Genomic DNA, 23994 nt, shown 5'->3' on the forward strand with positions numbered 1-23994 from the left:
AAAATCTGTATGATTTTATAAAGCAGGGGCTTTGGAGTCTGATATATGTTTTGCTAAGTGATACAACATGGCATAGTGAAATGAGGGCTGGACTGGACACCAGAATAATCTGGATTCCAGCCTCGCCTCCCCATTGGTCAGCTGAGAGACTTCAAACAAGTCACTTATTTTCTTTGGATGTCAGTTTCTACATGTGTATGTGCGCGCACGTGTGTGTGGAAGAGAGAGAAATACTACCATCTGTACCTATCTTACAAGCTTTTGGTGAGGATAAAACAAATTAACACTATAAAAAAAAAAAGAAGAAGAAGGCAGGGGCACCTGGGTGGCTCAGTCGGTTAAGCATCTGACTCTTGATATCAGCTCAGTTCTTGGTCTCAGGGTCATGAGTTCAAGCCTGGCATTGGGCTCCATGCTGGGGGCAGAGCCTACTTTAAAAAAAAAAAAAAAAAAAAAAGGCAACATTACTATTAAATAACTGATGAAATCCAACTACCATCCAAAGTTATTTTTAAAATGCTTTTCATTTATGCTGTAAGAAACTGCATTTTGTGTATAGACCTTTGATAACTCCTAAATAGGAACTTTGTATCATGGCATTATGAAAACAATACTGCACATTTGTAAGGCTACAGTGTATGCTGTCACCTTACTTGATTGTTGCAAGTATGATATTCAGAGAAAAACTGATTATTATGTCCACTTCATATGTATGAAAAAATCCCACAATTCAAATTAAGTGCCTTCATCTAAGAAGGTGGAGGAAGCTAGGACAGGACCCTGGTATTTCTGATTTGTAATGCAATGTCCTTTCCAAAAAAATTTGGCTGCCAACACCTTGTCAGATTACAGAAAGGAAATGAAGCTTTTAAAATACCGCATAAAAAAGGAATGTCTAAAAATACTGCTTGCCCCCTTGAATATCTGCCTGAAATAACTTCAGTAAGTCTTAATCATAAGAACAAAATGAAAACTTCTTTTAAATGCCCAAATATTGTTTTATAAATTCACTTCCTCTTAAACAGTGTCCTCTCACAGCAAGCTGCCATTTTTTTTTCCCTAGCAACTGCCATTCACAGATTGTATCTCTGAAGGGTGTTCATTCTTGCCCCTTCTCTCTTTTAGCAACAGATCAACTCCTAGCAACCATGATCGGATACAGCGGCTACGGCAAGAATTTCAGCAAGCAAAGCAGGATGAAGATGTAGAAGATCGGCGACGTACCTATAGCTTTGAACAACCCTGGGTGAGTATTTGGTTCTTCAGCACAGCGAATAGTCTGACAACTTCCCTGCAGTGAGAGCCCCCAAGCTGTGACCTTAGCCCTTTATGAAACAAGACAAGATGGAGCCAAATTCCTTTGACCTTTAACATATTGACCTTTCCCTCATTTCCATCTGGGTTGCATCGTTGCTAATTTCATTTTATATCTTGTTGCACCATCTGTCCATTGCATAATCAGTTTTATTCGCCTTATGACAAGACATAGCAAAAGGATTCTTGCTCTCAGCTATGCACTTTTTTTTAAAGTTTAGTAAATACTTTCTATATACATTTTCCTCAGAATTGGAGCCAGAATAAATTAGTTCAACACATGTCTATTGTGTATCTACTATACACAAAGTACAGTATTAAGCAATTCTTGATTCTTTATTCTCCCTTATCCCCTTTGTGTATTTGTTGAATCCCTCTTATTTATCTGCCCATATCCCTGTTCTAGTTTATCCTCCTCACAGCCATCAGAGTGATTTTTTTTTTTTTTTTTTGGAGTTTATTCATTTTTAAGAGAGAGAGAGAGATCAGGGGAAGGGCAGACAGAGGGAGACACAGAATCCAAAGCAGGCTCCAGGCTCTCAGCTGTCAGCACAGAGCCTGACGTGGGACTTGAATTCACAATATGTAAGATTGTGACCTGAGCCAAAGTCGGATGCTTAACCGACTGAGCCACCCAGGCTCCCCAGAGTGATTTTTCTAAAACAGAACTCTGAATGGCTTCTCAATGCCCAAGAGAGAGAGTCCAAATTCCACAGTGTGGCTTGCTAATCCTCCCCAGTCCAGCCCCAGACTTGTGCTCTCTCTGTTCTTGTGTTTTGTCTTGGAGATGATGGCACTGCTGAGAATGAGAGGCATTCGGGTAGGTTTGGGGGTGGTAGAGATGATGGGAATTTAAAAAAAAATATTGTTTATTTACTTTTGAGAGAGAGAGACAGAGCATGAGCAAGGTAGCAGAGAGAGAGGGAGACACAGAATCTCTAGGCTCTGAGCTGTCAGCACAGAGCCCAACATGGGGCTCAAACCCACAAACTGCAAGATCGGGACCTGAGCCAAAGTCAGACACTTAATCGACTGAGCCACCCAGGTGCCCCCGATGATGGGAATTTTGAAGAATATCTTTGGAAACTTGAGGGGGACTCAATTAGACATGAACATACAGGCCACTTGAGATAGGACATTCTAGCTGAGAGTATTAGTGATCAACATGGTAATGTGACCATAGCTAAAAATGCTTAGAGGGAATAGAAAAATAATTTTTTGATTACTTCTGCAATGGGGATTAACCAGTCAGACATGGCAGAAAGTCAAGGAAGGGACTCTGGCGGCCTGGGGAAGAGGCAGGTGGAGCACCACCCACGCTGGGTAGGATGGTGAGTACAGCTCAGGGACGTATATCCTAATTGCCTGGGAGGATGCAAGAAGGGTCGGTACTCTAGGGGTTCGAAAGCCTAGGGGCTGTGGTCAAAACAATATATTTTTTGGAGTCCTGGATCTTGGAGGTGGGACAGTTCCTGATGATTTGAGGTCAAAGATATGCCATCCATGTGAGTTCCTGAGAGAACAGAGATTAAGGTCCAAAGAGTTAATGAGTTCAGTTCAAAATGTTGGGATTATAATTACATTAGGCATATGGGAAGGTAGGGTTAGAAGGAAGAGTAGTGTTAGAAAAGGCTTACAGTTAAAAAAAAAAAAAAAAAAAAAAGATCCTGATTTATTTTGGAAAGGGTATGGACCCAACTGCCACAGAACTGAGAGGTCAGTTATATTGTAGGGAAGGAGAGATAAAGGTAGAAATGTAGTCAGAACCTTCAACGCTAGGTTGGAAGGCTGAAGAAAGATGGTATGAGGACAGAACACTGGCCCACTGGCCAGGCAACCTAGGTCTTCAGGACTGTTTTCTTGTGTGTTAAACCAAGAGACTTAGAGTAGATGGTTGAGTGTCAGTTATTAAACCCTTTGTTATAATGAAAATTTAAGAGAAAGCTGAATGTGTCAGGTAAAGCAATACAAGTAGAGCTTCTCCGAGTGTGGTCCACAGACCAGCACCATCAGCATCACCTGGAGCTCCCTTCAGACCTCCTGGATCTGGGTGAGGCCCAGGAATCTGTATTTTAACAAGCCCTGGAGGGGTGATTCTGAAGCATGTTACTTTGAGAAGCAGTGATCTAGAGTTAAATCATCTCTGAGGTCCTTTTTACTCCTAAAATCCAACACCCACAATATACTCTATACAAGGGCAGAAACCTATAAACGTTTTGATTAAGGGGCTTAGTGACCAAATTGGGGTCTGTGGGAGATAATTTTGAGAAAGGAGAAGATGGAAAAATGGGAAAAGCAGTACTAGTTTGAAGGACTTTGCCTCTGTTCAGGTGAGGAAGGAGGAGCCTAGAGCAGCCAATTGGCCATATGAAACCACCATCCAAGAGTAAAAACTCCTCATGAAGTCGATCCTAGCCTAACTTTCAGAGGTTATATAAGAACTTCAGCAGATATAATACCTTAAAAAATCTCTAATTGTGTTTCTGCAACAACATTACTATTAAAGGTATTGTTTTTCTAAAACATTTTACTTTTATTTAGTTAAAATTTTTTTTAATGTTTATTTATTTTTGAGAGAGAGAGAGACAGAGACAGAGACACAGACAGAGACAGAGACAGAGTGTGAGCAGGGGAGGGGCAGAGAGAGAGAGAAAAAGACGAAGAATCTGAAGAGGCTCCAGGCTCTGAGCTGTCAGCACAGAGCCAAACGTGAGGCTAGAACTCACAAGCCGTGAGATCATGACCTAAGCCGAAGTCAGACACGCAACTGACTGAGCCACCCACGTGCCCCTAAAACATTTATTTTTAGATGATCAAGTAAATTGAGTCATTCCCATGTAACAACATGACAGAATTATGTTAATCTACTTATATTGTTTGCCATAATTGACTTAATCTCTTCCTACCAGCTTTCCTAAAGCAGGATTCTTTTTTTTTTAAATTAGGTTTTTTATTTTAAATCCAGTATAGTTAACAAACAGTGTTATATTAGTTTCAGGTGTACAAGACAGAGATTCAACACTTTCATACAACACCAAGTGCTCATCACAATAAGTGCCCTCCTAATCCCTATCACCTATTTCACCCATCTCCTCACCTACCTCCTCTCTGGTAACCATCAGGATGTTCTCTGTAGTTAAGAGTCTGTTTCTTAGTTTGTCTCTTTTTTCCCCTTTGCTCATTTGTTATGTTTCTTAAACTGTTATGCTTCTTAAATTCCACATAGGAATGAAATCATATGGCATTTATCTTTCTCTGACTTATTTTGCTTAGCATTGTACTCTCTAGCTCTATCCATGTTGTTGCACATGGCAAGATTTCATTCCTTTTTATGGCTGAGTAATATTCCATTATATATATACCACATCTTTATCCATTCATCAGTTGATAGACACTTAGACTGCTTCCATTATATGGCTATTGTAAATAATGCTGCAATACATACATCGGGGTGCATGTATCCCTTTGAATTAGTGTTTTTGTATTTTTTGGGTAAATACCCAGTAATGTGATTACTGGATCATAAGGTAGTTCTATTTTTAACTTTTTGAGGAATCTCCATATTATTTTCCACAGTGGCTGTACCAGTTTGCATTCCCACCGACAGTAACAAGTGTTCCTTTCTCTCCACATCCTTGCCAACACTTGTTTCTTGTGTTGTTGATTTTAGCCATTCTGACAGGTCTGAGTTTTGATTTCAATTTTCCTGATGATAAGTGATGTTGAGCATCTTTTCATGTGTCTGTTGGCCATCTGGATGTCTTCTTTGGCCAAATGTTCATGTCTTCTGCCCATTTTTTAAATGGATTATTTGGTTTTGGGATGTTGAATTGCATCAGTTCTTTTTATATTTTAGATTCTAACCCTTTATCAGATATGTCATTGCAAATATCTTCTCCCATTCTGTAGATTGCCTTTTAGTTTTGTTGATTCCTTTGCTGTGCAGAAACTTTTTATTTTGATAAAATAGTTTTTATAGTTCCAGTAGTTTATTTTTGCTTTTATTTCCCTAGCCTCAGGACACATATCTAGAAAAATGTTGCTATGACCAATATCAGAGAAATTACTGCTTGAGCTCTCTTCTACGATTTTTATGGTTTCAGTTTTCACATTTAGGTCTTTAATCCCTTTTGAGTTTATTTTTGTGTTTGGTGAAAGAAAATGGTCCAGTTTCATTCTTTTGCATGTTGCTGTCCAGTTTACCCAACACCATTTGTTGAAGAGACTGTCTTTTTCCCCACTGGATATTCTTTACTGCTTCATTGAAGATTAATTGATCACATAATTGTGGATTTACATCCAGGTTTTCTATTCTGTTACATTTCTATGTGTTTATTTTTGTGCCAATACCATACTGTTTTGATTACTACAGTTTTATAATATAAGTTGATGTCTGGAACTGTAATACCTCCAGTTGTACTTTTCTTTTTCAAGCTTGTTTTGACCATTTAGGATCTTTTGTGGTTCCATACAAATTTAAGGATTATTTGTTCTCATTCTATGAAAAATGTTATTGGTATTTTGACAGGGTTTGCATTAAATGTGTAGATTGCTTTGGGTAGTATGGACATTTTAACAATACTTGTTCTTCCAGTCCATGAGCATGGAATGTCTTTCCATTTCTTTGTATTATTGTCCATTTCTTTTATCAATGTTTTATAGTTTTGGAGTACGGGTCTTTTACCTGTTTGGTTAATTAAGTTTATTCCTAGGTATTGTTTTTGGTGCAATTGCAAATGGGATTGTATTCTTAATTTCTCTTTCTGTGACTTCATTATTAGTGTTTAGAAATGCAGCATATTTCTATACATTGATTTTGTATACTGTGACTTTACTGAATTCATTTATCAGTTCTCATAGCTTTTGGGAAGGGTCTATTGGATTTTCTTTTTTCTTCTCTTTTTTTCTTTTTCTTTCTTTCTTTTTTTTTTTTTTCTTGAGAGAGAGAAAGAGAGAGTGTGCGTGAGAGCGTGAGTAGGGAGGGACAGAGGGAGAGAATCTTGGGTTTTCCATACATAGTATCATGTCATCTGAAAGTAGTGAAAGTTGTATTTCTAACTTACCAACTGGGATGCTTTTATTTCTTTTTGTTGTCTGATTGTTGTAGCTAGGACTTCCAGTACTATGCTGAATAAAAATGGCCATCCTTTTCTTGTTCCTGACCTTAGGGGAAAAGATGTCAGTTTTCCCCCATTGAATATGATGTTTGCTGTGGGTTGTTCATAGAATGTCTTTATTATATTAGGGTATGTTCCCTCTAAACCTACTTTGTTGAGGGTTTTTTATCATGAATGGGTGTTGTACTTCATCAGATGCTTTTTCTGTATCTATTGAAATGATCATATGTTTTTTATCCTTTTTCTTATTGATATGATATATCATGTTGATTGACTTGAAGCAGGATTCTTTTTTGATGTGTGGTAAACATCCCTAGCAATGTATTTTTGCACAGAAAGGCTGAAAAGAGGAAAGAGTATAAGTGGCTACCAGAAGGAGAAAAGCAAGTATATATGAAAATGGTTCTCAAACACAGAGTTCTAGCCTACAAGGCCCTGCAGGGGTTTTATCAATCTCCATACCATACCATGAGGAGCAGTGGAATGCCACCTGACTTTGCCTGGGAATGTGGATTTCAAACCAGCATATTTGCAGCATTGCTGTTTAATTAGTTATTTAATTGATCAGATGTATTGGGTGCTTACTATGTTCAGTCAGTGTGTCTGGTGCTAGAGAACAAAGATGGGGAAGAAAGAATATCCTTAGAGCCCTACAGTCGAGCTGATACAACAGAGAAGAATATTTTGTACAGTTTATGATACAGGTATGTATGGAGTATTAAACACAGAGGAACCATGCCCAAATAAAGTGTGGGTGGTTAGGAAAGGCCTGAAAGAAGACCTCAGTGCTTGCTTTGGGAGCACATATCCTAAAATTGGAGGGATACAAAGAAGAGTAACATGGCTCCTGCACAAGGATGCATGTAAATTCATGAAGCATTCCATATAGAGAGAAAGAAAAGGAAAGGAAAGGAAAGGAAAGGAAAGGAAAGGAAAGGAAAGGAAAGGAAAGGAAAGAACACCTTGTTAAATTTGTAATATATTTTCAATACATAACTTTGAGAAAGAGAGAAACATATATTTGGGAACTAAGATTGATGGGATTTTTTTCTGGCTGGTGACATTGTATCTACATGTGAAATGTCCAAGTTTGAGACTAAATGAGCATTTCCTACTTCTTACCTGTAGATATTGTTCATTGGGAGATGTAGAAATGATTTGATATCCATTTTGGTCCCCTTATATGATTTTTTTTTTCCTAATGGGGGTGGTGAATATGTTGGCATACATTCCCATGCCAGCAACTTAATATGAACAATCATGTTAGGAAAAATGTTTGAGAAAATCATATACATCCAGAAACTCACCTACAAAAGGTCATAGGCCAAATTGTTGTGTATCAAAATGCCATAGCAACTTTAGACTGAGCACTTGGCTTGTATTATCATTTCCTGTAATGAGTGAGCAGGGAATTATTTGGATGACAGGCTGATTACTTTAGGAATGGAATAATTTCCTAAATTGTGGGTCAGAAGTTGGCCTTTTCTTTTTCTTTCTTCTTCTTTTTTTTTTTTTAATTTTCAAACAATTGGGATCTTGCTGTTTTTTCTCCATTCTACTGATCATATAAATGAGCTTGAAGTGACTATAATTCTACTTAGTGTATTAATTTTCATACCAATTCTCCTTGTTGCCTTAATAGGGTTTTGTCTGCCTCAATAAGAGCCTCAAAATGTAGCTGAGTCTATGGTTTTTATTATCTGTTTTACAAAATGAGCTTTGAGTATCTTAGTTTTTTTTTTTCTTTTTCTTTTTCTGTGTGTATTCTGACCTTAAAAGGTCAGTCTCTTTGGAAAGGATGAGACTATGATCTCACCCATTGGAATGGTTTGCAATCATTTTAGTTGTAAGGAACCAGATATTTGTCTTCAAGCTGTGTGTCCCTCTTAGTCCATATTAGTTGAAATTGTCATGCTTGTTGGAAATGCCACACACAAAGTGCGACCAGATGTATCATATAGAAGATCCGAGCCAATTACTTTACATACAGAGAGGGATGCTGCAGAAAATTCATCCAAGTAGCCCTTTTCAGTTCATCCATTTTCAAAATGTTCTCCCTAAACCCTAGCAGTGTGGAATGCACCTGTTCCTGGGCTTTTGTTCAAAATAATGTTTGGGCCTGAGGGAGCTGATTTGTGGCACAAAGGGTCTTTAGATGAGCAGAGGCCCAGGAAATTCCCTTAGCTCCATAACTGAAGTGCATTCTCTCCCAAGCTGGTTAAGAAGAGGAGGAGGAGGACGACGACGACAAGGAGGAGGAGGAGGAGGAGAAGGAGGAAGAGGAGGAGCAGGAGGAGGAGGAGGAGGAGGAGGGGAGAAAAAGCAACTTCTTCACCATGTAATGCCAGGTGCAGCATAAATAAAGCAGCAAGTTGCTTTAAATCTTTCTTAAGATAATGGAACAATAGCTGAGGTTAGGGTTATTATCACAGAGCTCAGATATGGACAGAACTTAGTGTTGCTTTTAAAAGAATTAAATTGCACGCTGCAGACATAAGTACAGTATGCTGTTAAAACTTTGCAGATACCTGAGTGTTGCCCACAAGGAGACTTGCTGGCTGAGGCGGTTGATAGATGGGATAATGGAGCCTTTAATAGCTATATTGCTAAATCCTTTCCATCCCGGGTTGGTAGTGACTCAAAGTAGTTTAGTCCTTCAGATGGAAAATTGATCCTCTGCGATGTGAATACCCTCTTCTCCCCCAAGCTTTCTTCCCAGCTGTCTGTCTTTAAACAACAACAACAAAAAAGGTCTGTCCTTTTTTCCATTTTTCTGTCTGGGACTTTTAATGGCTCCTCTTCCCTTTTTTAAGGTTTTGTCTGCTTTAATTAGAGAGCCAGTCTGTAGTACACAGCCACCCTGAACCCCTGGATTGCCTTCCCTGTACCTGGGAAGTTTGAGAAAATGATGCTTATCCTTTTGTTTTTATCTCTCCTAAGACTTCAAGGATATCTCCTGTAATTTCCTTATAGTGGGGCTCCATGCCTTTACTCAAAAAATGCCTTCTCGGTTGATAGCTTTGCAGTTCAAACTGGGTGAACTGGGTGGAAATCACCTCCCTTGGAAATCAACCTGGAGAAAGCCATTCCTGCAAGCAAACAGGGACCCTTTACTCATGGCAAAAGCCTCTGTGCTGCTGCAAAGTAGACCCCTTTCTTCTAGCTCCAATGACCCATCTCCCAGCTGAAGGCTCCATGACCCATGGGCCGTGCTACCGGCAGAGACCTCAGGTAGTAGAAATCAATGAAGTTGCCTTTGGTCATCATAAGCATGGGACACTAGAAGGCTGGCTTATTTTTAGAGCTGCAATTTTCAGTAACCTGCTGTTTAAGGAGGGGGAAAAGTAGATCCAAACACTGGTTGGCAAAGACGAGAGAAAGACAAACGGTGTGTAAAAAACGAACATGTATTTATGAAAATTTTATGAGGGAAACTGGTTTGCTCTGCAGATTTTTCAAGCATTACTCACATCATTAGCAGCAATTAGGCTTTTCAACATTCAGAACCCACAAGAGTTCGATCAATAGTTGTAACAGTATCTTGTGTGATGGGATAGAGGTGGAAGGCTGTGAAGGCAGGATGTATAAACAAAAGTTAATTTTGTTTTGATTAAAAGTTGTAAATGAATCTACTATACAGAATAATTACCAAGCTTAGTGGTTGCCACTTTTTTTTTTTTTTCAAGTTTATTTATTTATTTTGAGAGAGGGAGAGAGAGAATCCCAAGCAGGCTCCATGCTGTTAGCGTAGAGCCCAGATCGGGGCTCTATCCGTGAACTGTGAGATCATGACCTGAGCCAAAACCAAGAGTCGGACGCTGAAGTGACTGAGCCACCCAGGCGCCCCAGCAGTTGCCACTTCTAAACAGAGTGAACAGTTTATGCTTTTTACATGATTCAATGGCATAAAAGTCTTCCTACCCTCTACCAAATCTTTAAATTACCATTTTATCAGAATGTGGAATTTATATTAGGGTTACAGCAAGTTTGAATTGCCAACATAGAAATTCCAAATCTCAGGTGGATGTGTGTCCTTTTAGTTATTGTCACCATCATCATCTTTATCATCACTTTTCCTCTGAAGCAGTTGAACTTGTATCTTATTTTTGTTTTCCATATGTGCCCTTGAACACAGGTGAAAATTTGAACATTTTATTCATTTTGAATAGAAAACTCACTCAAAAGTATCATTTGTAAGAATAGTACATATATGTGCGTATATGTGAAGATATACAGGTACACACACGCATATGCTTACACACTATGTGAAGAAAAATTAGAGTATTTAAAAATTATTTTCTATAAATGCTAATAAAAGAGTAATGAATTTTATTTCATAAATGACACATGCACTCATAGATTAAGCTCTAAAAGTCTTCCAATATTCCTGGCTCTAAATGGTACTGACACTTTGTATGCTGTATAGTTATTTTTGTTCTTTCTTTAGTCTTAACAGTTTTGTTTTATATTCTTATTTTGGAAAAATAAGAATGATTTTATTTAACTGAGAAAAATGTTTAGTTAATGAAATCTGGTGAAAACACTATGTTTTCACCAGTGATTTTTGATATTTTGTTTTACACTAATAAGTGATAGCCAAATTGTGTAGCCTTCCCAAACTTTACATAATTTTTTGTATTGTATAAATACTGTCTCTCTATAATCACGATAGAGACCAATACTTTGCAGCTCATTTATAAAAGAAACATGCATAGTTTTCGCTTGTGGCTTTAAAAGACATAAGCCATGAAGAAATTTACATATCATGGTCCTCCAGTGTACTGTGTAACAGATAACCATGTATTTATTTCTATTTACTACCTCTACATTATTATGGCCCTGCCAACCTTGGCAATTTTTTTACTTAAAAGGTCATTGCTTGTCACAAATTTCATCATAAACAAGGCCAGGTCATCTGAGATTTGTATTCTTAAAACAGAGCTCTTATTGTCTGGCAGATATCCAGAATTAATATTTTAAAAAATTTTTTTAATGTTTATTTATTTTTGAGAGAGAAAGACAAAATGCAAATGGGGGAGAGACAGAGAGAGGGAGACACAGCACCTGAAGCAGGCTCCAGGCTCTGGGCTGTCAGCACAGAGTCCGACGCAGGGCTCGAACTCACACACTGTGAGATCATGACCTGAACTGAAATCAGACGCTTAACTGACTGGGCACCCAGGCACCCCTTGATCTCCAGAATTATTACAATTATAATTTACCTGTGTGTTTCCCTGTATATATGTTACTTTGTGGTTGTAGCTGTTAATGCTGTTCTTTTTGAAAACATGAACTTCTCCCCGGGGTTACAAATTACCTTTCTTCATTTTTATTATTTTGGACTCCAGACACATTATTCTATTTCTGCCATAGAGATGGAAACCACTGTATTTAAAAGTCAGGATTGTCGATTATAATACTGCTCCCACAATTTACATTTTTATGAGATCACCATTGAAGTCACGAATCAGGTTATTTTTGATTCGGGCCAAGTATAAAACTTGCCAGGATAAACTTACGTCAGTGTTGCTCTAGGCTGGTCATGTATACAATCTTCCTTGAGATCTGTGGCTCAGTAACATTTCATCTTAAAGATAAGGGGAATTCTTCTTAAGAACCTACCCTTCTGCATGCTTTGAAAAAAGAAATGGAATAAAAGTCATCGTAGTGGGCAGACTAGTATGAAATATGTCAGTTTGCCAGTACCAAACTCATTCACTCATGTTAAGTTTTCAGATCCTGTGTGATGATAATTTTATTATTGGAGTTCATCAAGATCCAACTGGGTCCTTGCCATGGATAAGGTTTGAGGTGCACAGTGTCAGAAAACACACAGTTGAGGAAACAAAAGCCTTTCAACTTTTTTTTTTTTCTGTCAGAATCAAATTTTCAGGCCTCTGGGAGAAACAACTTAAAAATACACCTGAAATGTCTACAAGACCTTGCATTTTCTTTTCACATCTCCACAAGCAGTGTGTCACAGAACAGCATGAGCTTAAGAAGCCCGTTACTAAATCCTGCTGCAGAATGCCAGATCTCTCAAGACTGCTTGACACATGTATATAGCTTATACTGAGTGAAAAGGAAAGGGAAACGTGGTTCTTTTTGAGGGTGGAAAGAAAATTGTGTAGTATTTTCTTGCTTTGCTTTCCCTCTGTCCAGTGGCTTCTCTCAAGCTTCCCAAGCCTCACCCTGAACAATAGAGCCGCTTGGTTTTCTTTTTGGCCAGCCTCATCAAGTGTAATGGAAGAAAATGTCTGTCTTCTTTAATGTAGTTGATGAACAATTGGTTGACGCTTTGTTTACATAAGCAGAACTCACTCGGCAAAGTGTTTTCCTCACTCAAGGCACCACTGATGTGTTATTTGAACGGTGTTGTGGAGCGGGTCTCAGAACACACATTTGTTCCAGTGAGTGTGGTTATAAACATCCACTAGTAGAGACTGGGGTATTGTAAAGCCTAATCTCTTCACACATTATTTTTGTATCGGGATATTTTTAATATGCCCACTGACTATGCCCATATGCTTTGAAATTTTTGCCCCATATAATCCTTATTATTGCTTACCCACAAATAAGATAATGCTGGCCAGGCAGAAAGAGAACAATAGATGATGCTTTCTTTCTGTTCACACAAAAGCCAACCACAGGAGCCACTCCTTAAGTAACAAGCCCACATGCTACCTTACAACTCTCCAAATGAATGCAAAGACTGTTATTTTAGGAAACTATTATCAAGTCAAAGTCTGCCATTGGTGTCTACCAGAGAAAATCGATAGCTTGTTTTTAAGAGGCATTCTTCATTCAGAATATGCCTATTGCACAATGTTGCGTCACACAAAGGGGAGCAGAGATTAGCAAGTGCCAAAAAGGATTACTTAGTGAATGTCACTGATGCTACGATAAACCACTGTTGGGTGTTTTATAGAGTTAGAGGCATCGTTGTCTATTTTGAGCAGACCAACTTTCATTTTCAAAGGGCAGATCTAGAAGGTAAGCTAAAAACTGTCAGTGAGAAGCTGAAGCATCCACAGGGGCTTGATCTGCATGGCACAATATACACAACCAAATATCTGAGTTTGCCGAGAGGCAGCAATCAGTGGATGACCTGCTGACCAAAGTATTTAGCCAGAAGGAGTAGAAATTTCTCTATAGGGTATAATTAACCTAGGTAAAAATGCCATTTCCTAATAAGTAAGGGAAAATGTATTGTCTCATAACCAATTCAAGGAGCTGTTAGCTGTTAGCTGTTAGGGTTTATTCTTTTGATGAGTGTTTCCATTTGGCTGCCACCCCTGGGTTGGAGGAGACCTATACATGGCGAACGGTGCCTAGTGTCAACGAATCTCCATTCAGAATTTAGCCATCACCCTTTAGGAGAAGGGGAATGAGTTCTATTGTAGCCCTACTGCTAGCCTAAAATAGGTAACCGCTGAGAAAATTCACCAGCACAGCCAACTTGCAAGTGCACACCCATGGACTTTCCCACTTCTGTGAATTATTGTAGCAAAATTTATTTACTTATTTATTTTTGACATTGGCATCTTATGCTCTCCTGAGGAGCCTTGCTCCCCTGTACTTGCTGGATATACAGGGGATGCAAACTGGTGTCTAATGTTAGTATTTACCAAACCATCAGGAAGACTGGAAAAGTTGACCCCTCAGGGCACCTGGGTGGCTCAGTCTTCAGGGTCTGATTTCAGCTGAGGTCATGATCTTCTGGTGAGTTTGAGCCCCCACATCGGGCTCACGGCTCTCAGCACAGAGCCTGCTTCTGATCCTCTGTCCCTTACTTCTCTCTCTACCCCTCCCCTGTGCTCACTCGCTCTCTCTCTCTCTCTCCCTCAAAAATAAACATTAAATAAAAGAGAAGGAAAAGTTGGCCTCTCAATTTCAGATCATTCTAAAGCCATAATCAAAATTTAAGATGCTTGAGTATTTGGGGCTCATAAAAGCAAATAGATAACCTCTTTTCTCACACTTGGGAAAACTGCAGTTGGCTTTTTAAAAACTCACCACATCTGTAACATGTTTCTAGGTCAATCCTTAAGAATCGGAATGAGGCCCACCGGCCACATGATAGCCAGACTGCCTCTCTCGCTAAGCGTGTCGCATTTTTGCCTTTCAGCCCAACTCCAGAGCGGCGGCGCAGAGCGGCAGGCACTCAGTGTCGGTAGAGGTGCAGATGCAGCGCCAGCGGCAGGAGGAGCGCGAGGGGTTCCAGCAGGCCCAGCGCCAGTACAGCTCCCTGCCCCGGTAAGTCCCAGCCCGGCCCCGCGGGAAGCCCCTCCTCCACGCGCTCGTCCTGCGGGAGCCGGCAGGCAGAGGGCGCTGCTCAGCCTGCCCCCCATCTGACCCCTGGAAAGAGGCCCCCCGGAAGAAAGAAAAGTGTGGCAGGAGATGCCGGCATTGTCACCCCCAAGCTCCCTAACCGCGAGCGAGATGATCTGCCATAGGAGCATCGGGCTGAGGGGTCACACCCGGGCTCTGGTACTGGTTCTGCTACTTCCCAGGTGGCCGCGGACCGGACGGGTTCTTCATCTGAAAAATGGAAAGCTAACACTTATTTTGCCTGGCTGGTGGGGTGACTAGAGTGTCTGATGCTGTGTAAACCTAGAGCTCCATGAAACGGTTGTATGGGGGGGGGGGGGGGGGCGGGGGGGGCGGTGCTCCACGGTCTGTGCCCAGGTAGGATCTCTCTTGCTCTCCCGCCATCCTTACACTTGTTCAGTGCGGATCCTCAGAGTCCCAGGGATGCCCACCTCATGAGCAGACTAGCCCGGGGTGGGGGGGGTGGGGGGGTTGGTATCTGCCGGGCTCCCCGCAAGGAGGTACCTCAGCCCCACGGGTTCTCTGCCAAATGCCTGGAGAGCACTCAGGTGACCGAGCCCTAATACCCTGAAATGATAGCCCTTTTCCCATCTGAGTATTTCCTCCGTGCACGGTGAAGAATAAAAGTACCTATTTAAAAATACTCATCTTCCCAAACTTCCTATGATTCACTCCTATAATCACAATTCTTACAGGCATTTGTTGTATTTCAAAACCAGGTGACAAAAGCATTTTGGTGGAAAAAATCCACTTACCATGTTTGTATCAAGTAGATTGCTTTGATTTTGAGCAGAGCAGTGTGGAGGCAATGTTTCTCTGTGTAAACTTGACTGACCTATACAAAAGCGGTCTTGATTTGCTTCTAATTTTTAATAAGGGTGAGTCCCTGTAAATGTTAAATAATCCCTATAATAACAGCGAGGGACTTGGCTACATTGACGTGGATCAGACAAGGGAATGAGGATGTGAATGAAAATCTACCAGGATGAGTAGCATCATTCTCCTAATGGTAGTTTACTACTATTGTAGTATTGTTCATTCAGTTGTTCTTTTTTCATCTAGAAAGCTGTATCTCCTTTGAAAACTAAATTATTTTTTTCTTTTAAATAAGAGAATTGCTTTTTTTCTTTCACATAGGAGAATAACTATTTATTTAGCCCACTCTGGGTAAGAGTCACTGAAATTTAGGTCTGGACAGGACCTTGAACATGTTGTCTTACAAGGAAGCAGCTCAGAGAAATTAAGTAACTTCCCCCAAGGTCCCACAGCTGGTCCATAATTTCTGCCAGAATTCAAACCCACACTTGCCCGTTCCCTAAACCCTGATTTCATAAGGCTCATTGCTACCGAGGGTTTTGGTTCACAAGTCTGGAATGTCAGTGGGTGTAGGTGCAAAGTTCCTCCCTGTGCTCTACTTCCCTTAGCATATGGAAGAAGGCCGCTGTATGAACCAGCCCCATGCATCAAATGTGAAACATTCCAGGATTATACATAAAGGTTCTTCTGTATAAAATCCCTCCACCCTGCCTGTTTGGCTTGCGTTCCATCAGATGGATGAGTGTGATCAGGTCAATGGATTGACATACCTGACGGTCAGTAGCACATCATGGCCTATGCGAATAGCATTGCCTGTGCAGGGGCTGTGATCTTATTTGATTGGCAAATTGTTTGACTTCATAAATTTTAGTTGTGTTTGAGAGTATAAGAAATGGAGGAGAAATATCAGAAAGCACATGTAAGAGGCGGAGTGAGGTGGGAAATGCACAGGGCTGAGGAAGGGAAGTGGGAGAGATGGTGGGTGAGGGCCCAGAAGTGTACACAGCCTGGTGTGAGAAGAACCACCAGGGTCCCAGTCCTGGGCAAGAGGGCAAAGAGGGATCACTGACTTTCTCCTGGTCGTGTTCCCAGGTAGCTCCATATTCCAAACTGATGCTCTGCTGTCTTTTCCACCTCCTCCTCTAGGCTGCCCTTCCTCACTCCCCTTCTCCCTTCTGAAGCACCTGGTAGAAGGATCTAATTCATGGAAGGGAGGGTTGCTGCTGCTGGTACTGCCGCCGTCTGGAGTGTTTCCCTAAATAATAAAAACTCCCTCTGGGTTCAGCGTAGCCCCCTTATTACTACTAGGCATTTTATTCTGTGTTGATATGACAAAAGCAGAAATCCCACGATGAAAAAGTTGTTTCAGGCAAGAGGTCTGGGAGGTCTCTACAGCCTGTTCTCTGCCTTTAGAGTACAGTTTCTGGATGGGAGTGTATATTTGTGGGAAGATTTAGGAATGCTGAGCCACACCCAGCTTAGGCACCACTTGACAAAGGCTGTGTGCGGAGATCCGGAGGAAGGTAACAAGACCAAAGAGGAGCTCAGAGGGAGATAGCAAGAACCTACATGGCCTTGAGTCAAAACCAGATTTCTGACATGTGATATTCTTCAAAGACGCTTGACCTCTGCTTTTCAGATGTTGACAGCAGAGTTTTGTCTAAACAAGTTGGTATGGCATTCGATACCAAAAAGACTTCACACACAACAGAAGTTCTCTTGAAAAGTGGAGCGTAGGGGCGCCTGGGTGGCTCAGTCGGTTGGGCGGCCGACTTCAGCTCAGGTCATGATCTTGCGGTCCGTGAGTTCTAGCCCCGCATCGGGCTCTGTGCTGACAGCTCAGAGCCTGGAGCCTGCTTCATATTCTGTGTCTCCCTCTCTCTGACCCTCCCCTGTTCATGCTCTGTCTCTCCCTGTCTCAAAAATAAATAAACGTTAAAAAAAAAAATTAAAAAAAAAAAAAAAAGAAAAGTGGAGCGTAAAATAAAACAAATGGTCGAGACTTTGTACCAGTAGCACTAGAGAAAGGGGTCTGAATTGAAGGGACGTATACAAGCCGAAGTGGTGTGTAAATTCTCACTGTGAATAACCAACTTATAGACGGAATTCAAATTACATTTTGAAATGTCGGTAAGGGATGCTAGTCAAGTCGTATCACTAGTTCGGGAGGAAAGGAGACCTGAGAGGACCCACACTTAATTCTCAGTCAGAATAGGGTTCCTTTTTAATTTTTTTTTTTATTCCTAAACTACTTATTCTTTTTTCTTCTTTACTCTCTTTTCTTTAATCCTTTTAAAATTTCTAGATTACTGTCTTAGTGTTCAAAAGGCAACTCTAAAACTGAGTAGAAACATGTTCAGTTATAGTCACTGATAGAAAGACTTACTGAAGATCCTTTATGAAATATATGTATTTTTTCTTCTCCTGCTGACTCTCCATTTGCTCTTCATCTTTCCTTCTCCATGGCTTCCCGTCTGTTGGTGGTAGACTTCTCTGCTCTGTACACCTCACTTCCCCTCTGTCTTCCGCACCCAGACATGGTCTCCCCACCAGGCCCATTTATTATGTCTCTCAGCTGCTTGTCAACTTGTCAGCCTTGGTATTTATATCTTTCTTCATCCTTCTATGTCCTCCTCACCTTAGTGACTAAATTGCTTTCCTGAGGCATTGGGTCTTTGGTGTAAGATGATGGTCTACATGATGGTGGTCTTCAAGCCATACTGGAAGAAGTTATAATCATTAAGTGATAGCTATTGCCAAACCAGGGCACTTGCCCTGAGTGGATTCAGAAAACTCTAGTAGGCTCATTCTAGGACCAGACACACCTGTGTGTTGGTTATAAAGAAATTCAGTGAACAGAGATTGCTGCTGTTGTTATTTGTGGCCTTTGACTAAGCAATCATGGGACAGTAAAAAGCTTCTTTCCAGTCTCTCAGAAAGTGGAGTTGTCTTCACTTAGAGAAGCTTCTTCAGTTATTCTTTGGTGCCTCTCCCTGCTTCTTGATTTCTACCCAATCCTTCTCACAAAGGATGGAAAGCTAATATTTTTTTAAATTTTTATTTAAAATTTTTTAAATATTTATTTATTTTTGAGAGAGAGAGAGAGAGAGAGAGAGAGAACACGAGCAGGGGAGGGGCAGAGAGAGAGGGAGACACAGAACCCGAAGCAGGCTCCAGGCTCTGAGCTGTCAGCACAGAGCCTCACATGGGGCTCGAACCCACGAACCACAAGATCATGACCTGAGCTGAAGCCGGACACTTAATGGCTGAGCCTCCCAGGCGCCCCGGAAAGCTAATATTTTGTTTATTGTTTTCCTTTGGTCACAAAGATGTCTCCCAAAACCCAGAGGCTAATCTTTGATGACAAAGTGACTTTGCCTTCAAACTAACTCTTCCAACACCCATTAGTCAGCCATTTACTGTGTGACACACTTTTCTAAGCATTTTACATGTGTTATTTCACTTATTTTTCCCCGTATCCTATGAGGTTAGATATCTGGCCTGTTTCACAGATGAGACAACTTGGGCCCAAACAGTATAACCCTCCTGGGGTCACACAGCCGGCAAGTGGCAGACAGGATTGGAATCTCTATCTACCTGAACCTAAGCGTCATGTAGAAAACTTTCATTGTCTGCTATTTTCTCGAGTTTCTCTATGATCTGATCATTTCTTGTCCTCTCCTTAATTGAGAGCTTGTTGATACCACACTTATCACGAAAACATGTGTATATATGTGTTTGTGTGCCTGTATCTATATATATGTTCTTTCCCCACATATCTTACTTCAACCCTCAGCGAGGTCTTCTTTCTTCCCTCTAGACAGCTTAGTTTGAAGAAAATTTTAGCTACAAGAAATTCTTCTTTCACATCATCATAATTTCTGTCCCTAAAAAACCTTTAGTGACTTCTTGATGTGTTTAAATAAAAAAAGACTTTGTCTTCCTGAAATGATTCAAAACTCAGCTTACGGTGCATGAGAGCCATAGAGCAAAGCCTTGGGCTTTAGAGTTGGGGGTTGGGGGCTGGAGAGGGTTAGTGGATCTCAGTAGGCTAAGGATGAAAAAGAGGTGAAATTTCTGTGGCCTACTTCTGGTTATCTTTAAATTGATTACTAACCCATGAAGGAATTCCACTTTTGTTGCTGTAACATCAGTAACAAGTTCGTTGTTTTAATTAAAGTTTCATGATTAATGTCAAATCCCTGGTTTCGTGCTGGCACTTTCCATCATTCATGTCCCTGGGCAGATTAATTTATGACTTTTTAAGTGAAGATAATCAGTGCTTTAGGCAAATAAACTATTCCATCAAATCTAAGGATTCTTGCCTGGGCTGATTGTACGAATGGTCTGATTCCCATTAAAAGAGAACCAGATAAAGATACTGGACACTGTTCGGTTAATCACAGTCATATCCAGAGATGATGCTGGACACCCCCAACTACATTTTAGGCCATGTGGAAAACGGGGAGATTTCATCCCAAACCATACTGATGGCACTTCTCAATGTTCAAAAATGCAAATGCTTCATTCCTGTGAGAGCCCCAGTGTCTGCATAGATCGCATTTTCCCTTCAGAGTCTTTCTGAACATCCTGTCATGTTGTGTGTGTTGATGTGAAAGCCTGAGCAATACATACTGTCGCCAAATGATTTTCTTATTGATAAATGGAGCAATATATTTTGTTTTATTACTCAATTCTCTCTTCCTCTCTTCCATTTTTAAGGCGAAAAATTAGGACATGTCTTCCTTTCTGGCACAAATTGTTTTACTTTATCATAGCCAATCTTATTGTAAATTCATAAAAGCATCTAGAGACTTGATAGTAAATTAAAGATGTTTCAAAACAATAATGTTTCCTGAAATGATGTGCAACTTTATTGCAGAAGTGATAAGACTTAGAAATTTCTATATGGCTCTGATTTATTTCCCTATCCTGGAGTGACAGAATGGGAGTTAAGTAGGTTATCCCTGCCTTCAGGGAGGGTATGGTGTGTAGGAAAATAGTGCTTACTTTACAGACTTCCCAGGTTCTACAGGCCTGATGAGCATATATGCTGGAGAGTGTCGGTTGCTGACATATACATCTCGAAAGCCAGGACTTTAAGGGACTGCCTGTTGCATTTTTAATCATATAGGAGTCTAGACTTAAATCTTTCATAACTGAACTCATATTGTAATCCATTACATGTACTTCCTATTAGCTAGTGTCTCGGGCATTATGGTGGCAGCTGTGTAAAATATTTGTTTTGCTTGTTTAGGATTGAATTGTAACATTCTAAAACGAGCAATTCCTGCTGGGGTAGAAGCTGCCAGATCACTAATACCCCCGTACAGAGTCTTGCCAGTGTGTCTAAATTGCAGGAGGTACTGTTACCCTATGCAGAATCAATAGTGCCTACGGAGACACAGAAGGAGGACCCTTACTTTTGGATAGCCACCCAAGCCCTCAGTGCTCTCTCCTGTTTAGCCATTGTTTGCTGAGGACAGTCCTGTGTTAATCCTCCAGCCCGCATCACTGTGGCTCACACACGATTGCAGTGCAGCACTATTGGTTGAGAGGTTCAAATGCATATTCCACTTCCCCCCTCCCCCACCTCCTTTCTCCCTTTCCTTTCTCTCTCTCCCCTTCTCCCAAGCCTCACACTAACCTTTGGGATTTGCTTTTCTAGGCAAAGCAGGAAAAACGCCAGCTCTGTGTCCCAGGATTCCTGGGAGCAGAACTACCCCCCTGGGGAAGGCTTCCAGAGTGCCAAGGAGAACCCCAGATACTCCAGCTACCAGGGCTCCAGGAACGGCTATCTGGGCGGGCACGGCTTCAACGCCAGGGTGATGCTGGAGACCCAGGAGCTCCTTCGCCAGGAACAGAGGCGGAAAGAGCAACAGATGAAGAAGCAGCCTCCTCCTCCCGAGGGGCTCAACAACTATGACTCATACAAGAAAGTCCAGGACCCCACTTACACCCCTCCCAAGGGGCCCTTCCGGCAGGACGTGCCCCCCTCCCCTTCTCAGGTCGCTAGGCTGAACAGACTCCAGACTCCTGAGAAAGGGAAACCCTTCTATTCCTGAACAGGAGAAGAGTGGAGGCTTCATGTCATGCAATAAAGGACATTTTCTTATGAAGACTTGTATTTTGGGAGTTTTTTTAAAACCTTGATGGTACTATGGAATTTTTCTGTTTGTTGGTATCAGTGCCTTTAAGCAGTATGGGCGAAGAAATGGAAGGCCTTAATGTCTTTGCCACTATGTCTCAAGTGTCTATTTCATGGAAGGATTTCCCACCATCTGACAATCATCTGTTCGAGGCATTCACATGCTCTGCACCTCTCTGGAGTACCAGGAATGTTCACCTCCCCCATGAGATGTCCATGGCTTTATGTTACAGCCCCCTACAACTTGTGACAAATTACCTTGAAGTTGAAGGTGATATTGATCCCTCCTTCTCCCCTTTCGGTTTTCTTTGATGTGAGGCGACATCCCAATCTCTGGTGGATCAAAGTGGGTGACATACACCAGAAACTGGGGCTTTATGGTACTTCACAGCACAGTCATTTATGGTACTTTGTGATCAGTGTGGTTTTCCCTGTTCTCTCCCAGCTCCTTGCAACAGGAAAGTTCCTTCATCCTAGTAAAGAAGCTAAGCCATATCCAACACTGTCTGGTTATCATGGGGGTCCTTTTGCAACTGCCTTATAACTCGACATTACCAATAAAGCGATCATTGCAGTCTGTGTTTATAAATACACTTGTTCGGTCATGTTCCTGACACGTGTGTTGAGTCAGCGCAGCTCTGTGTGGGGGACGAGGGACAGGGAGTGACTTCTGGTCGGGGAAGAATGGAGCCTGCCCACCGGCCCTGTGCATATCATGACGTGGGAGGTGGTAGCTAAGAAAAGAATTCTCCCAGGATGAGCTTCTGGCCCACAACATCCCAGTAATTATTTTAATTAGTTTTCGTTTGACAGGTTGGCAGGAAGGGCATAGAGTGAGACAAAGATAAATCAGACGGTCGTTTTGGGATTCTAAAAACTCATTGGCTTGCAACAGTTTTTAAAGTCAGTTGGAAATCACGTTTGTCTAGCACACCCAGATGCTGTATCTCTGCCTGGTGATGCCATCCATGCTACTAGATAATTCTGCCACAAAACGAAGACAGATAAGGGAAAAGCTGTTATATCACCAAACAGTGGTAACAAAAGATTGCTCTCATGTCAATATTGTAATGTGTGTGGGGGTCACAAGGACCTCGATTGCTCCTGTGTTTTCAGCTGTCCGTCTGAATGTCATGTGTTGTGAACCATGGCTGGGTTGCTAAAGTGCCTGCAAATCCCGATGTGAAGAAAGCTTGAGATGAAAGCTCAGCACACCATGTATTAACAAAAAAAGAGAAAACAAACAAAAAAAGACATGTACCGATATGCCTTTTTTTTTTTTACTGGCACATTGTATTTTTGTGTCCACTTGTTTTTAGAAAATATGTGAAGTGTCCACACGTGCCTGTGTCTCTTTTGCATTTCTGTGTAATGGTTCTATGTGTTCATAATGTGTGGCAATGTTTAAATGGTGTTACCAATGTAAGCACAGTGACCTTGGATGACAGCAGCTTTTTCTTACAGCCTTCCTTGAGCTGTGAGAAACAGCTTTCCCTGTACATATGAGACTTCTAATAAAAGGCATATTTCTTCCTGTTCTTTGTGGTGTCTCTAGTGCTCCTGTGGAAACTCCTAGCTGGGTTTTGGGTTGTTCATTAATTTTTTTAAAGTATATTAGCAGATGTGATTTCTTTTTTCGTATTTAGAAAAAGTTGAAAGTTTCCTTATATCTGTGTGCAGAGATGGAAGTGCATGATTGACTGCTTACTTGAACACCTGAAGAGGGGACAAGAAAGAGAAAAGAACCTGCTTAATGAGTTTACTGGAAGGCCCAGGCTGCCAAAAGAAGCCTGGGGAATTTGGAATTGAAGGAGCCAATACTCTAGAGCTAAATAAAAGAAAAATTATTCAGAAAACTACATAATATTCCCATTATTTTCCTTTGCTCCCTCTGGATCATTTCAGCAAGCCAAACATTTTGAGGGAGTCCTAGCCTTGCGTACCATGAGCCCAGAGAAAAGTCCAGATTCTTTTCCACTTTCAATACCAACCAGTTCTTATTTCCAAATTACACAATAAGGCTTTGCTATATCTTTTAGATTCATTAATATGTATATGGTACTTTGAAGGCATAAAGGGCACTAGATCTACCCTAGATGCGTCTTGCACACAAATATCCCTGTGCGCACCACCCCCCCTCCCCCCGCCTCCCGCAAAGGGCAAGCTTTGCACAGACCTGTTGCAAATTCCCTCCGTGTGGGGTGCCTGCATCAGCTGGTTGTCATAGCAGCCTTCGGCCTGTCACTAAATCCAATTCTGTCACCTCAG

The 23994-nt window shown here is 41.1% G+C and overlaps 1 protein-coding gene and 1 non-coding gene across 16 annotated transcripts in view; both read left to right on the top strand.

Annotated features, from left to right (window-relative positions):
* Window positions 1–23264, top strand: part of PARD3 (par-3 family cell polarity regulator) — a 663835-nt gene extending 640571 nt beyond the window's left edge. For all 15 annotated transcript variants that reach the window (XM_019465161.2, XM_019465165.2, XM_053895761.1 and 12 more), the window contains 3 exons: window positions 1126–1246; window positions 14560–14687; window positions 21247–23264. In XM_019465161.2, coding sequence (XP_019320706.1) covers window positions 1126–1246; window positions 14560–14687; window positions 21247–21643 — 646 coding nt within the window. In that variant the 3' untranslated portion in view covers window positions 21644–23264. The remainder of the gene's footprint in view (window positions 1–1125; window positions 1247–14559; window positions 14688–21246) is intronic.
* Window positions 7217–7322, top strand: LOC128775162 (U6 spliceosomal RNA). Its single transcript, XR_008419811.1, has one exon. It is a non-coding gene; the product is annotated as a U6 spliceosomal RNA (small nuclear RNA).
* Window positions 23265–23994: the final 730 nt, after the last annotated feature.

Source organism: Panthera pardus, unplaced genomic scaffold, assembly GCF_024362965.1.
Source record: "Panthera pardus isolate Hobbes unplaced genomic scaffold, ASM2436296v1 HiC_scaffold_6, whole genome shotgun sequence".
Lineage (NCBI taxonomy): Eukaryota > Metazoa > Chordata > Mammalia > Carnivora > Felidae > Panthera > Panthera pardus.